At 35.8% G+C, this 17,788-nt stretch overlaps 1 protein-coding gene across 3 annotated transcripts in view; it reads right to left on the bottom strand.

Annotated features, from left to right (window-relative positions):
* LOC145686712 (uncharacterized) overlaps positions 1 to 17,788 on the bottom strand; it is a 119,851-nt gene that overhangs the window by 89,099 nt on the left and 12,964 nt on the right. For all 3 annotated transcript variants that reach the window (XM_081760289.1, XM_081760290.1, XM_081760291.1), the window contains exons 2-3: positions 10,328 to 10,547; positions 2,133 to 2,339 (exon numbers count right to left, since the gene is read on the bottom strand). In XM_081760289.1, coding sequence (XP_081616415.1) covers positions 2,133 to 2,339; positions 10,328 to 10,547 — 427 coding nt within the window. The remainder of the gene's footprint in view (positions 1 to 2,132; positions 2,340 to 10,327; positions 10,548 to 17,788) is intronic.

Below are 17,788 nucleotides of genomic sequence, written 5' to 3'. Positions count from 1 at the left end.
TATTAAAGGTTTATCAGCTGCTTACAAGGGAGTGGTTGCTGACTCACATTGAGTTTCTCGCGTATCCCACCCATGACGTCACGATTTACGATTCATCAAAAACAAATGACTGTAGAAGCTGAACGAGAAGACCTATCAAGATATAAAAAAATACAAGTCTCTTATTTTTTGTTTCTCTTTCTATTGCACCAAACTTGTTTTTAACTCGAACAGCTCCTTTAATAACACATTAATTTTCAAAAGACCACTGACATAGAAGGTTCTTTAATAGGAATTATATTACATATATTCATATTCTCCATTTACTGACATTTTCTCTCATTCACTTTTGCAAATGCAAGAAAAAAAATCACTCACAATATCTCAAAAACATACGCTCTTTCTAATGAACTCAACGAGTCTGATTTCGTACAGGTTTGCGCCAACGCAACGGAATAAAGGGGCATTAGTTTGCGATAATAGGCGTAGTGCCTTTAGAATTTCTTGTTGTTGCGTTAGAGTCCGCAAAATTAAGCAAAGTTGGAACGGAATGGAGCACACGTTATCTTGCTCTTTATTTGTTTGATATATCGAATCGAAATCGAAGGTCTCGAGAGAAACTAGTAGGTAGAAACGAAAGTCGATAAGCGCTGAGGCCGGTCTCTTTCGCAGGTTATACGCTGGTGAAGAAAACGTCATTTGCAACACGTTCTCTCGCGGGATTTTCTGAGTAGCTTGGCGGTAGTTCTACTGTCGCCTGAGACACTACTCGGTGAGCCTCCCAGCAGTGGTGCCAACCATGATTTTTTATCGAACATTTTTTTTTTTTTTTCAACTTAGAAAATATCATGCATTCTGTGCAAGGAAAATGAATTAATTATAAATTATAATTTCTGAAAGTAAAGGGTAGGCCGGGCCTCAGGGCCTCTTACCACCCTTCGCCACTGAGTACATATAAACAATACTCGTAAAACTCGCTGTTTGCTTAATATTCCATGCTTCTTCCAACATTGAAAGTTTTAGTAGACGTGGACCTACAGTTTAATATGTGATCCGAACAACACACACTTCTCACCAAGAATAAAAACTTTTGCCAAATATGCTTTCCAATTAGGAAAACCTATTTAGCCACCTTACTTTTAAAAATCTTTATACAGAACTACATCAAAGGATTGTCTTTCTCAAATTTTTAAAGATTTAAAATATTGTTTCGTGCATTGTAAATAACCAGAGGGTTTTCATTAAAAAATAATTAAATAAATAAAAATATAACCCTACTTACAGATTTTTGTAATTCCTGAATTTTCTTTTAAACGTCTAAGCTTTCGACTCTGCCTCGGAGTCTTGGTCACGAAGGTTAAAATCAGGAAGAAAAAGAACAGAAACATCACGGAATAAAAATGGAACGGACTTACCAAGGAAAGAGCTGTGTAGTAAGGAAACACGTTGTTAAGTACGTCATAATCTCCAGACGAAGATGATGCAGACTAAAATATGGTGGAGTCAATTTGTGCGCCTTTCTTGCTCCTTGTTGGAAAGGTGCCAACTCATGTTATTATTTTTATTGTCATGCCAATACTGTGAAAATTCTGTAATCACCGCCTTCCACTCGTCACTCAATCATCCCTTGTCTAAATTTAATTTCGTCTTTCTCTTTAAATGAATAAATAAATTTTCAAAAAACAGTCTCTCTACTTTATTTCTAGCTCCAAATATTTTTTTTTTAATCTTCTTCCCTGTGAGTTTCTTTTATATGTTTCGAATAACTTGACACCGGATTTTCCGCTTTTGAATTTCTAATAAGCTCCTTTAATCGGACTTTCAGATTTCTTTTCGTTTTGCCCATGTAACTTTCTTGGCAACTGTATTTTATTTCATAAATACCCGATTTTTCATTGGGATCCGTGTAATAACTCTTAAATTGGGTAATGTTCTTTCCAAAGTTTTGGAGGGAAGCAGAAAGATCTGGTTGGGGACTTGAACCTCAATTTTCTGCATGCTAGGCGTTACTAATACTGTAACACTGATACTGATAATGCTGAGAGGTAATATAAGTAAAAGCTTTATGTCCATTAAATGGGCCAGCACTATTTACAATACAAGAATTGAAAAGAAAATACAAGTGTTAAAAAAATGACTTTTACTTTACCCACCTGAATATGAATTAGAATCTGTATCCGAATATAACGCAGCAAGTCTTTTAAGTCTACCCTGAATAGACTTTGTAACTTGGGTCTTGCCCAGAGGAACGATTCCACTTGACATGAACTTCTTTTCCTCGCCCATGTTTTCTTTACCCGTTTCTTTGACTTTGCTTTGGTTTACCTGCGCATCACTGAAAACTTTATCCACTGTGGTACCTGCAACAGAATTAACACATCTTTATTTAGAAAAAATAAATTAAAACAGAAAGCAACATTAACAAAAAAATATTAATTAGCAATATAAACGTAACGTGAAATTACCAAATGAACGTAACGTAAAAAATGGATACTAAAAAGAATGAGCAGAGTACAGTGGAAGAAAGAAAAAGTTGAGATTGAAAGAAGGGTGGTATCTATGGTATGTCACTGTTGCCAGAACCAAATACACATCTAAGGCATGTAGCCAGATTTTATCAATAAAATCTGATAAAACGTGCTTGTTCTTTTTAGTGCCTATTTTTACGTTACGCTCTTTGGTGGTATCAGGGAATTCGTGTTACTATTCTGTTCAAAATCTCTTGTCGTCGCGAATTCTGTCGAAGAATTTGAAGCTTAAAATATATAAAACGATAATTATGCCTGTTGTTCTGTATAGTTGTGAAACATGGTCTCTTACTCTGAGGGAAGAACATAGACTGAAAGTATTTGAGAACAAGATCCTGAGAAGAATATTCGGACTCAAGAGGAACGGGAATGGGGAATGGCGGAAACTTCATAACGAGGAACTACATAATTTATACGGTTTACCCAACATTGTTAGGATCGTCAAGTCTAGGAGGCTTAGGTGGGCAGGTCATGTAGCTAGAATGGAAGAAGTAGAAACGCTTTCAAAGTCTTGACTGGAAGACCCATCGGAAAACGACCATTAGGAAGACCTAGGCGCAGATGGGAGGACAATATTAAGATGGATCTCGCAGAGATAGGAATACAAAGTAGAAACTGGATTCAATTAGCTAAGGATAGAAGACAATGTAGAGCTTTTGTGAACGCGGCATTGAACCTCCGGGTTCCATAGGCCATAGAGTTAGTTAGTTATTTTACCATATTTCTATCACCCGCTTTCACCCTTGTTACCTTACCATTGGAGACTGAATTAGCTCGTTGTTCCGATACATCTAGAGAATGTTTAGTTTTCCCATGGGAGGATATATTGCTAAGTAACCAATTTTTTGTTAATCTGAGTCACTTCTTGCACCTTTATGCAACATATTCATTTATTAAGAAAAAATCAAACATCCCAGGGGAAAGACATCTTAATTTCCCGTCTTCCTAATTACATCTTCTGCACTTTGGTTCTTTATATATTACAAGTACCATGTGCTTAAATGTTAGAAGTATCTGTGTTTGTTTCATATGGATGTACGCATCATTAGAAGAAGACTAACAACATTAGACTATCTATACCAGCACAATTAAAACTATCAAATTACAGGGTGTCTACTAAAATTCTAAAATGAAATTTCGTGACCTTTTGTTTCGCAAGCCATAAAATTGAGTAACATTTTCAAGAGCAAATTTGGGTACGAATTGGGCCGAATTTTCATGCATGAGATAGAAATGTGCTTTGCTTGCGATTTGGTAGCGTCTAAAGACGACCATAGACATTTTTGGTTGTGAATTTTGACGTTTTAAAAACAACATTTTCCAGTCTATACTTATATTTGTACAGATGAAAAAAATCATGACCCAAAAGCTAAATTTCGTGACTTTTTCTTGACTTATAACCGTTTTCTGATTTCATGACTTTTTCATGACTTTCGTGACCGATAGACACCCTGAATTATTACGGCAATGAATGGCATACCTTTTAGCGCCATAAAAATTGGTTTTGCTCCATTTTTCGAAAAATAAGCATGAGAATTTACCCTCAAGTGTTACTTTGTTCATCTCGATATGATCTATTGTGTGATATAAATGTTATATTTTAACAATGTTATAGTTGAATAGAAATTAGTCTTATAGTCAATTGTAATTTTGGGTTATATCTCATTAGCCAAGCTGTATACTGTCGCTTGGCTAGTGCCATATTCAAGACTCTGATGACACTATACTTCAGTATTAGTTTCACGTTACTATGTAGCGTAATTGCCGTACAGTATCAATTTTTAGGATTACAAACAATTATTTATCTCCAAAACTACGCATGAAGATTACATTACCTACATTATTTTGTTTAAATTGATGCGATCTACTGATTAGTATATGCCTCTTCTTTGGACATGTTTTTCCGTTAAAGACTAATAATATTGTAGAAAAAATTAAATATTTCAGTTTAACGTCTCACGACTATGACCCTTAGACTAAGGGAGACTGACGATTAAGGTAAGTGTACGACGATGGAAGAATGTGTGAAATGAGAATGTGGGAGAAAATGGGAGTATTCCGAGAAAACCTACGTACACGATGTTGTCCAACACAGACTTACTTGGCTGGAAATCGAACCAGGAACCTCACACACTAAAGGTAAGAGCTCTACCACTGCACAACTGCTCTCCTTGTTATCCTAAAAATTGTACCAATGTGGGTATCAGTTCTATCTCGTTTCCGATGGCATTAATGTTCATTTATTTCGTCCTTACATTATCTACGACAGTGCATGTAATTTTAAAATGTCAGAGTATAGCAGAAAAGATATCGAAACATAAGCTCAAGAAGGCACAAAGTGGAGAAATGATGAAGTTCCCCATCCTCTTTTAGATTGCGGAGAATGTAAATAATAACACGACAATGTAAAGACCGAAACCAAATTTTCGGTTAGATCAATAAGCCTTGCAGATACACTAGGATGGTTGCATATCATCTCCATCGTTGTTTGGACATTTGCATCAGTTTGTACAGTCACCGCTGGTTCTGGTCTTAGATCGTCTTCAATGCTCTCCAACTATCACGAAATCTTGCATACTACCGGTACTTATACAAGTTCTTACGGCTCAATGCATCACTATCGTAAATAGTTTGAATTACTTGAAACGTCTCTGTTGCACTTTCACCCACTTTGAAACAGAATTTAATGTTGGCATGTTACTCCATTGCTCCTTTTCTGACCGATTTGCAGCACGTAGTATATATACTTCTCCATATATGGCGCTGGTAGTTACGTAGCAAAGAAGTCGGTCACCTTTTCCACTGGATAGACTGTGTACAATTATAGTGATACGAGATGTAAAAATGTTAAGAAGAATTTCTAAAATTTCATTAAATAAGGCGTGGGCTACAAATGATAATTTTACTTATTAATGTATAATAGCAATAATAATAACATACAAGTACGCAAACGAAAATGAATAAATTAAAATCTTATAAAATTTACTTATGTTTCAAATGTTTCCAGAATCATCGTATTTTCGTCTCATATGCTCAAAACATTAGAAATCTTGCGGAGAAGTGCCGGTTTGCGAACCTGGTTCTAATTTCGGAACCAATCTGTTCCTAATTTCATTCCGAAAACCTTCATGTGTAGGAAGCATTGAAATCCTCTACCACATTGTATTTCACTCTTGTTCCTTTCGATACATAAATTACATCCTCGAGTTCGGAATAGATACGTTAATGGAGAATTGCGGAAAAATCTTTAGGGATTATACCGATTTTCCTCTGCAGCTTCCATGAAGCTTGACTGATTTTCCTTTTTCGGGTGCTAGAAAGCGATTTAACTAGATCCCGCTTTTAGAAACGTTATTGAGGTGAATTTTCGAATTACGGAACAGCAGTGAATTCGAAGAGACTTTCGACCAGAAAACCAAAATATTGTGTATTTTTTAAATATCTTCCAGTAATTTTATCCACTTCTATACAAAGAACGGCCGTTCTGCTAGTATCCAGAAGTTTTTACTGAATATACTTGTAAGTTCCTTTGACTTTTGCTGCAGCATATAATTTTCAGATACCTTTTTCGATAGGTTGATTTTTTGAACACAGTAGGAGTGTAAAGATTAGCAATTCAAGAATTAATTAACGAAGTTCTGCGTACATCCAAAAACTAATACATTTTTGGGTACTTCCTTACAGCTTAGAAACATGAGGTGTGAAATATGCTATTATAATTAGATCGTCAGATTTTTAGTGCTTCATCAAATCACAGAATTTGATGGGTGGTTCCTGAACAATGTTTTCAAGTTTGCACATAGACGAAAATACGATGATTCTGTAAACAATTGAAATATAATAAATTTTATGATTTTAACTTATTCATTTTCGTTTGCGTACTTGTTATTATTATTGCTATTATGTATTAATTAGTAAAATTATAATTTTTAGCCCACACTTTATTTAATGAAATTTTAGAAATTCTTGTAACATTTTTACATCTCGTAATCACTATAATTGTACACAGTCTATCCAGTGGAAAAGGTGGCCGACTTCTTTACCACGTAACTACCAGCACCATATATGGAGAAGTATATATATTACGTGCTGTAAATCAGTCAGAAAAGGAGCAATGGAGCAATCTGTGTCCACCAAAATGAACCAACTCTATCCAATCAAGAAATTCTCACTAAATAAGCACCAAATTTTAAGGTTTTCATTCATCATCTTTACATAAAATCAAATGAAATCTTTTAGTTGTACGTCTCGCGATTATGCTCTTTAGGCTAAGGGAGACAGATGATTAAGGCAAGTGAATGATGGTGGAAGAATTGATGAGAGGAAACGGAAGTATTCAAAAAAAAAAAAAAAAAACGGACACGAAGTTGTCCACCACAAACTTACTTGGATGAGGATCGACAATCAGGGATTCCCACACACCAGAGGTAAGCGCTCTACCTCACCCTCCCTGAGCCACTGTGCCCCCCTCCTGTTATATTTACAAATTGTACCAACGTAGGTATCAGTTCTTTCTCGTTCCCCGACAGCATTAATGTTCATTTATTTCGTTTTTACATTACCTACGACAGAGCACGTAATTTTCCTTGAAATGTAAAAACATAGTAGAAAAGATATCGATACGTAAGCTCAAGGCATGAGCTGGAGAAATGATAAAAGTCCCCATCCTCTCTTAGATTGCAGAGAATGTAAATATTAATGCGACACTGTAAAAACTTGCTGAAACTATGAAATTTTGTTAATCAAGATTAAAGCACGTAAAATCGCGAATTATCTCTGATAAAAATATATATTAAAAAAAGCTAGAGTCAATATTAGAAAAAATCTCATCCATAACAAATGAATCAATGGCGAGCAGAAAACTTTATAGCAGAGAAAAACAAGTAAAAGCTATCGACTTAAATATGAATTTGTATTTTTCCTTATTTGTAAGTTCTCTACACACATATTCTTTAACACTCTTACATTCTTCATTTATAGTTCTAGATCCAGTATAGTAAAATGTATTCACATTATATATATATATATATACATATATATATATATATATATATATATATATATATATATATATATATATATATATATAAAACCGTTTAAAGAACGTACACACACAAAGTTTCATTTTTACATCCTTTGAAAGAATTGTTCTATAGGGCAGTATCAAGCGCATTTATTTAAAAGTGTTGAGTGTTTTGTTTCATTACCGGCGCATTTTTGTCGTTCTAAAATGGCTCAGCTATCGGCTGCCAACTTAAGATTGATTTTTAAAGGAGTTGAAAAAGAAGGAATTGTTACAGATTGTGAAATAATACAATATGAACCATATAATGCAAGGATTCATATGAGCGAGAACTACCAAGCCTCAAGGATTAGTACCCATATACGAAGTACGAAATATGTTTCAAGTTTTATATTTAGAAAACAAGTCTTCATACCTAAATGTTTGACTTCTTCTGCTAGTGTTCAACGGCGAAAATTTTGAATTTGCTACAAATATAGCTTTTGCCATTCTGCAAGCTGTATACCATACTAAAATAAAGTGTACCATACTACTGAGATTTTTTTTCTCGAAAATAAATAAATAAATAAATAAATAAATAAATAAGTGGTCGGTCCCACTCCCAGATGAAAGCATGCTTAGTGCGTCTTGTCTAGCACGTAATTACTGAGCAATTCAATTCTTGGGGACTATCCACTATGTTTTATTCTGGACGAAACGACAGACTAAGAAAAAATATGTACTAAGTATTCTGGTTGCTTCCTTAACTGGTGATCCGGTGACGCCAATGTTTTTGATATATTGTATAGATAAAACTCATCCTACAAGTGATGCAGGGGTTGAACGACACTTGCAACAATTTTATGGCCAGAAAGTATTAAAGTGACAAAGTCTGCTTTTCCTAACCGACCAGGCAATATATATGCTGCCTACGTTCAGATCGCGGAATTATCTGTACAGCAAAATGCGACATATTACATGTATAGCATGCGCATTACACCGTTACGGGAATGTACGAGGAAACAACGGGAACCAGTCCTCCACATCTAGTTATTACAAGATGAGACGATTAGTATTCAATTGTGGAAATTCTAATAAAATAAAGGGCTTCCTTAGAAACCTTGATCTGTCAGAGGCAGAGTCAATGATCAATGCTTAGAAACTTATAACTGGAGAAAACACCAGTAAGAACCTGCATGAAGTTCGTGGTTATAAAATACTTTTCGACTGTATAACGAAGTAGGAGGCAGTGATGATTTCAAGGGGTGGCTTGGAGCCACGAAATGCCCCCTCCAGGACTATATATTCTATTATGTTCAATGTGGATTCCTAGTATTTTCGTAATACTATTTTCACCCCAATATACTGAAATCCTCTCTCCCATAGAAAATATGAAATCCTCACTGGTTGGAGGCACAATGAGTTTACAAGCAGGAACAATGGAATATATTTCAAGCTGCAAATACAGACTGCAGCAATCAGCAAAACTAGGTTTGAAAGTAGTTAAAAAAAAAAAAAAAAAAAAAAAAAAAAAAAAAAAAAAAAAAAACGGAGGAGGTCCAACTAAGTAACGGGCCTGGAGTATGACGGAAAACAAGGTATCTCCTTTGGTGTCTATAGGTGTTGAACGCTCTTTCTCGCAGTATAATGTAGTCGTGGCAAACAAATAGTTTGAAATTTTTCAATATTGAGATAATAATACTGTCAAATTCAATTTATTTCTATTTCATTCTTCCAACGTCTTGAAATGTCAACAAATCAAATGTCAAATTATGATATTCATTTCATTTTTCGATTTTCAATTAAAGACATATTTCTCAAGTAATCAAATATCAATCTGCATGGAAAAAAATGAAATACTTCAGTTTAACGTCCAACGATTATGCCCTTCAAGCTGAGGAATATTATGATTAAGACAAGAAAAGGATGGAAGAATTGGTGGAATGAGAATGTGGGAGGAAAGGGGAGTAACCGAGAAACCCATGACAGGATATTATACACCACAAACTTACTTGGCCGGGGATCGAACCAAGGACCCCACACACCAAAGGTAAGCGCTCTTCCAATGAGTCACCGTGACACCCCTGCTCTAGACGCATGGAATTTGGTGCAAAAATATTAGGATTGTGCAACATATTTCCACCAAAAACGGTGTTTGTTCCACCTACCAATTCCAGTACTGTTTCTCCACCAAATATCGTAGCCCCTAGTTCTAACTGCCGGGCACTCAATTCCTGCGCTATATAAAAGGCATTGTGACACTAGCTTATCCATCAACTATCTAAAATTTTAATATCGTTTACTAGGAAAGCAACTCAGTTAAGACAGGATCAAAGATAATAAGGATATCGAGGCTTGCCACCATGCTCCAATTTTTTCTTCCTTTTTAATTTCTAACTTAACAAAAGCATCAATATCAATTATCTTTAATCCTTTCGTTAACTCAGTTATTTTCTTAAATACACAACCTTTAATAGAATCAAATAAACAAACAAAAAAAAAAAAAAAAAAAAAAAAAACAATTTTTACAAGAAATAAAGCCGAATCAAACAAGTAACTGTTCTCCTTTTTAATTTTAAATACAGAACATATTGTTAACCACAAATAAACATCATTTTCCTTTGTTACGCATGTTTCCTTTTAAGGCGATATTTCGTTAGAAGTACTGTACAGAACACGGCGAAATATATGGCCAACTTCTGGTAATCAACCAAATCGTCTTGAGTAAAATACATTTACAAAATGCACTTAAAATACAATTATAACAAAAAATAAAATAAATAAATAATCGGAAATATAAAATAAGTTTTCATCTCACCTTTAAACTGAACCGCATTTATTTTGTCACTCACGACCGACGTATTATCTTCCTTGGAAGCACTACGCAAAAGCTCAACTGCCTCTGTAGTGTTCTTAGATCCTTCATTTGAAGCAGTTTCTTTTAGTGGACTGCGCATTTTTTTAACCTCTGGTGATTCTATATTCATTAGGTTGGCTTTAAGCTGCTCTCTTCTCGCTTGGGCTCTTTCAAGCATACGCTGTATAATGTAAAAGATAAAAATAATTAAGAAGTGTACATACAGAAATTATAGGTGAAATGACATCAACAATAACTAAATACAAGAAAGAATATTGATTACATTATCAATGATTCTAATTTGTTTAAAAAAATGCTATATTTAGACACACACATTCTATATAAAAGCATGCAATCGAAAATGAACACAACTTAATTTAGACGAAAACTACAGAAGAAAAACGTTATATTTCAATCATCTTTGGGCCTACTACAACAGTTTCCCAGCTATACTGCTGAACTTCCTTCGGAACTAACAATACTTTTAACGACTGGAGCAACGATTCGTACCACTCACTTACGGAACTAATTAGTGATAGAACGGAGTCATAGTTGATACAATAGCAAAAAACTCACATGGAAAACGCTCACATTGCATTATTACACGAAAACTTAACTAGCAGCACCAATAATTTCTCCCGCAATTTGGGACCGTATACATCTCCTGCATACTTCCAATGTTTATTTTACTTTTCAGTTTTACCGTCTCACAAGTGTGGCCATTAAGCCAAATGACACGATGATTCAATGCCTGGTATTTACGTCCTTTGTCAGCTGCAAAGCTATATGGGACAAGACTGGCAACTTAAAGTGGGATATGAATCATTATAATGTGTGTGATGTTTTCACATAGGCCTTTGTGCACCAAAAGCACGGGAATTAGCCAGTAGGTCAACGAGAAGAGCAATGATGAAAAACTAATCGTTTAATGATCACATATAACACTCATACCCTGAGTGAGATTCGAATCCTCTCGTGATACCAGCGCTGAGCTGGTACGCTTTAAATATGCGTAAAAACCCAGCTTTCAAAAAAACAGACCAGTGAGTTTTATTTGGTAAAATTGAGTTTTTATTAAAAGTTTGTACGCATATTTAAAGCCACATTTCTACTTAAAATACCATTTAAGCATTCATTGTTCACATAAAACTGAAATTCTCTTGTCACATCTTGATGGCTCACCTCTGACGCGGGTTCCTGATTCGATCCCAGCTCCCAAGTGTGGGTTTTGTCGTGTACAAATGCTGTGTGCATGGGTTATCTCGGGATTCCCGTTTCCTCCCATTTCCCTTATGCCACCATTACAATCTATCTCATCACCACAGTCTCCCTTAGCCTCGGTGCATAATCGTGAGACATTGAACTAAACTTAAAAATTACAAAAACAAGGGAATCAGTGGAACTTTCTCCGCGTTTTGTGACGCACTCTTTGCACCACTTATATTTCGATTTTCAGAAAGGAGGAAGTAGACAATTTTGTAGAGTAACAAAGAGGTGGGTAATAAAATAGAAATAAAGTTCCGTATCACACTCAAGATTCAAACCTCTGAGCCAGTCGCCGTGACTGAAAGTTCCTTTAGTCTCTCAAACCATTCCAGGCAAATACTGGGTTAGTATGCTAGGTTTCAGAACAAGGAAACCTCAACTCCTGGAAATCCACAAGACACCGCCACGGCCCTGTCCCTTGCCAACATACTATATATATCTAACAAAACAATAGAAGACCCTCGGTTTGAAAGGGGAAAATAAGTTCTCAAACCTTTCTCCAGATTTTTTTTTTTTTAGTTAATTGATCACAAAAAGTAATAACCTAATGTCTTTCTCACTTGTTTTCTTCGATGACTCAGTGGTAGAGAGTTCACCTCTGGTGAATGGGGTTTTTGGTTCGATCCCAGCTCGCGCTAAGTGAATTTTGCGATGGACAAGCACCGTGTGCGTGGGTTATCTCGGGGTTCTCCCGTTTCCTCCCACTCTCTTCATGCCATCTTTTCATTCATTTCTCATCATCACCGTCTCCTTTAGCCTACTCGGCATAATCGTTGGACGTAAAACCTAAAGATTTTCACTCGTTTCTAACGTTCCTTCTTTCACCTAATGACATCGAAAATCTGGCAACATTCACCAACCACCGTCGTAACAAGGGTTGGGTTGCCCTATTCGTAGTGGTCCCGTCAAATTCAGGAGGCAGAGATACAAGAACTATTGAATGGACGTTATTTTTTAAAAAAGAAAAAAAAAAGTCAATGTTTTTTTGGAAGAACTAAAATATTGGAAATTGGTTTTTCTTTCCCATCTTTAGTTGCAATTTTCTTTCTTACATTAGTTTTTACGATTAAAGGGCATTTGTAACGTAAGATAATAGTATTGTACATCCACTCCACCAAATATGAAGGAAAATTTTGGAGTTTCACGATCTGATAGCCGTTAGTGTTGAGAAAGTGTATCTTTAGTAATTTCATTTTCAGAAGTGAAGCGTACTCAATTTGTAATTAACTAATAGAGGGAGAAAGACATTTTACTGTTTGTTTATACTAATTATAATTTACATTAATTATTTATATTAATTGTATACTGTCTGTAAACAATTAATAACAACACTATTCTTAACAGCACACTCAAACACACAAAAAGAAAATAAAAAAACAAAATGTTGCAATAACCAAACACGATCTCAAAGCACTTTTATGCACAAAAAAAAAAAAAAAGGAAGAATACGGAGCGGCAACAACGTCTGGTTTCCATGCCAGCGCGGTGACATCTCGGCCACTCATTGGGCCTTATGGGACGGGGTGGGTGTCAGTGTAGTATAAACCCTCGGTTTCTTTTTCGCATAGCTGTCAGAGCCAGAGATACAGCGAACGTACTATAGTTTGACTCCTAGTAGTAGTGCATTGAAATTTGAACGCATTACGGTGGTTCGGATTCCACTTGAAGCTACAGGTCCGTCTCATATAGCTTCGGTGCTAAAAAGGGAGGCTACACTTCAACGAACCAAACAAACTCTAAACATCAAAGAAGCATGGCATTCAACCACCAGAATAGAAAAATAGAAACTTTATGCATGTGAGTGTATGTTCGCCCCTGGCAGCAATAAAAATAGATATACAACTATATACAGGACCAAAATACTGTACAAAATTTGCTGCTCAAACTTAGCTTTTCAACGACTATGTCACCAGGGCCGGATTTAGGGGAGATACAGTGGTGCAAGTGCACCCCACGTCCCTTCGTTGTAAATATACATTATCTAAAATGAGAAGCTAACAGTGAAAATAGTAACTTTTCGAAACTTTCTGCCGTCTTGTTTCCGCTGGAGGCTTAAAAAAAAAGCGTTGTTTTTCAAAAGCAATAGTTTAGGTAGGCAGTATGTACATACTACAAAAACAAAGGTGATGTAGTCGCATTGATTTTTATTCCAAAATAGCCGAAATGCCCGTTCCTTGTACAACATTAATTAGGTTTATAGAAAATATTTTAGTCTCGTCTCCCCCTGATACGCATATCAATGAAGTGCAATAACAAAAACTCTCTAAGATATTCTATTTTTGGCATGAATTTTGAATTCCCTTACGATATGCTCTTTAAGCAAATTCACTGATAAAATCCCAGATTAAAGAAGATACTATGTTTAAAAACTCATTTCAAACTACTAAACCATTTTCCAGTGACGAGACTACAAACAATAGGCAATGTCGATTTGAATGTGAAGAAGGAAATATATAGAAAATTCTCTTCTTCTTCCCTTAAAACGAAAATTTGAAACAACTGATCCCCGTATTTTTAATGAGGAATTTATATACCGAGTCTAACTTGACGGACTCATGAGATATTGAAATTCGCGATCTCAAATCACTCAGTATTTTCTTCAAAGCTTTTGTATCTCCTAAAATCGAATATTGCTCACCGATATGGAATATGGCCTGTCCTTCAAACTTATCCTGTTTTGATTCTGTCAACTTTTTTCTTGTCATTGTCAAACAGAGAGTTCCTTCAGTGCGTAGTCTTAATAAAACAGAGCTTCTAAACAAACTCAATATTTAGACTCCACTTACTCGACGTACGGTGGCGGACTTGCTGTTTCTCCATAAAATTATAATGGTTCCACTTGTGCATCTGTTTATCTTTTCGTCCTTGTGAAGCGACTCTTGACGATTATATTACAAGTATGTAGAGATCAGTACAACGTATTCTTTATTAGGAGTGCTTCGTGAGTGAGTTTGCAGACTCATCATATTTGTGGCCAATTAGTCCCAGTGTCCCAAATGGAGGATAATTTCTCTTGGATGTAAGCCGAGAAGCGGTTTTGATTCCGCTTTAAGCTTATGTGACTTCTTCCAGCATAACCCCGTTCAAGGCGAAACAAACTTATTTCTGTCCATATGTAATGGTTTAAACAAAACAAAACAAAACAAAACAAAAAAATAAAACATGGTTTTTGCCAACCCTGGTTTATGTAGATTTCCTGAAGGCTGAAGGAAAAGGATTCACCAAGCAAAGCAATATTCCTCATTCACACCAGAGATGCCTAAAGGTATTCAAAAAATCATATTTAATGCAAATTAGTGGTAGTTATTGGTAGACTTCCGTTAGAAAATCGTGGATCCGGCCCTGTATGTCACGAAGTACTGCTAAAAAATATATATGCAAGCTAAAAATGTTCGTCTTTCCCATTTTTTTTTACAGACCTCGGTAAAAAAATAAAAAACAATATACCCAAAATTTCCTTCTCTTTCTTTCCCCCCGACTCTTCACAATATTATCCCAGCCGATCAATCCGCATAGCTGGTGAATTCGGAGAACCTGTTCGCAAGTTACTGTTACGTTGATTTGGCCTTGTGCGCGACAGCAGAGTCCTGTTGAAAAATCCAACACTTATGTTTTAAGAGAGTGCGACTAAGGGGTTTCAGAACATCGTATAAACACATTTTACTGATATACATTTGCCGATATTTTTATAATTTGTTTACAAAAATGGAGATCTGTAACTCTTTCATAACTTACAATCTACTATACCGTCACTGAAGCTTCATGATGGCCTTTTCGAATCCTGCTGATACCAGAACAGGGGCCTCATTTCAGACTGCGCTTGAGGGGGCAAGAGCATCACCGACATACGACTTTCACGTTTTGTTCTAGTATATTAGTAGACAATCGATTAAAGTATATGTATTCCTTAAACTTTTGGGGGGATTTCCCCTCCTGCCACACCTAGATGACGCCTCTTTTACAACACTCACCATATTTGTAATAAGTTTTTCGTTATGACAACACGCGCTTCTGTCGTGAAGCACTGATTCCTACCCGTATAGAAAACATATGACGATCATGCACTATTTGGCGTTCCGTGACTACTAACCACAAAGACAACAGATGAAAATCGTGTAACGTTCAGTGCTGCCAACTTACTAGAAGAGAAGTAGCGGGCATTCCAAAAGTTGCATTCTTTACGGGACACCCTTTATAAGAACATGAAGAACAAAATCTAAAGCCAATTGTTAAGATTTTCCTGCCAACATTTGTCTGTAACTCCTAGAAATCACTTTCGTTAGAAATGAGAATATTTGACATAAATCGGAAAATTTGTTCTTTAACGCAATCTTGACAGTTGTTAACAGCAAGATAGACAGACAATTACTATAACTTCCCGAGATAATTATATCATAGAATGTTTAACGGTGATAATGAAGAAAAAAAAGCGGATAAGCAATTTTGGATACAGACAATTTAATATTTAAAAAACAAGTATTGTTGTAACAATATTCTTTTATAACCATAGCAGCACTTCATTCTTTTATTTCCATTTTCTTCGGGCTTACACTTAACACTTTCTTTAAAATTTCCTTAATTTCTCATCTTCCACAATCCTCTATACACACAAATTAGCATCCTTCTACTTCATCATTCTCTGCCCCCTTTTTCACCCTGAAAATAACAAATTCTTTGGTAAAGTATCGCAGCAAAATCTTTGGGATTGAAAGAATACCAAAGGGTTTACGTCGTGAAATATCAAGGAATTTGTTAGAATTCCTCACCCTTCATCTCATCATCATCCACTAGCAAGTTACTTGATAAAGTATCGCAGCGAAATCTTTGGCATTAAAGGAATTCTAAAGGGTTTGCTAAGTGAAATATCAAGGAATTTGCTAGAATCTGGTTCTCCGGCGTAAGACTGTATGGTGCATATGATCTTACGTCCCTCTTCAGTCAAACGTAGGGCCTCACAGAGATAGAGACCTTGACGAGGTTGTGGGGCTTTAAACCAACATCTGCCTGCACCAAACTTCTTAATTTGTTATAAATGAAAAATAATATCTTGTTCTTTTATTTGCAGGTGTACAAGAAGTCCAGATATATATATATTTTAACCGTATATTAGTTGTGGATGTTCCGACAACTGCATATAGCAAACCTCTGTTGTACAGTGGAAATATACTTATTTGGAAGTCACTACATTAAATTAGTTGTTACTATGCTCGTAACTTTTCTGAGGAGACCCGTAAACAAAGAAAAAATTCTAACATGTACTACAATAAAGCTCCAGATGGTTGAAAGAAAACGAAACAGTGGTTCAAAAACAGATACTCCAGCGGAAGACACTAGCAGAACTAAGCGCTCTAATATTTTATCTAGAATTGCAAAGAGTGAAACGTTCAGAAAATCTCACTTTCGGAATGGGAACATTTTGTTACCTAGATTTGTGGCAGAGGGCAAAATCTCCTGGAAACAAATACATGTATCGTCAAATCTTAATGCGTCAACAACAGTTTGTGAGAAACGACCCAGTTTGTTCTCGAATCGGTAAGAAAAATAAGGTATTCATGAAATCATTAGTTTCGTACGTTAGCAACACTGATAAAAAGTGTTTCGGAAGTGGCAGCACCGTTTTTCAAGCCATAATGTGATGCGTTCAAAATATCGTTTCAAGTAGGTAAACAGCATACTTGTACACCGTAAAAAAAAGTTTTCTAAGAACAGTGATATTCTCCACACTGTTCTGCAAGATTATTTACAAACGCTGTCAGAATAGTACTGATATGAAGTGTTAAAACCATTTTATCTTGTTAAATTACTACTAGGAATGCAATGGATGTACCCGATTGCAATGAAATGAGCTGAGCGAGCTTAAACTACGTAATCATTCCTGGCCATTATGCAATAATAAATGCCATTTTTAATTGTTGACAAAAAAATCGCGTGAAAACTTTTTCCCCATGTTAAGTCTATGCAAGCGTTTTTCGGTGATTATTCCTCGATGGTACATCGCATTTTTGATTTCGACCTATGTTGTCACTCAGCACGACATACTCTATCAGCGTGTTAAGTTTGGTTGAGATCGGCCAAACGGTCTAGGAGGAGTTCGCGGACAACCAAACGGCTAACCCGAGTATAAGAGCTTCGCTTCGCTCAGCTCAATAAACAGGA

Source organism: Thermobia domestica, chromosome 5, assembly GCF_964235325.1.
Source record: "Thermobia domestica chromosome 5, izTheDome1.hap1.1, whole genome shotgun sequence".
Taxonomy (NCBI): Eukaryota; Metazoa; Arthropoda; class Insecta; order Zygentoma; family Lepismatidae; genus Thermobia; species Thermobia domestica.
Note: the sequence above shows the minus strand (reverse complement) of the source record. Positions and strands in the feature narration are given on the sequence as shown.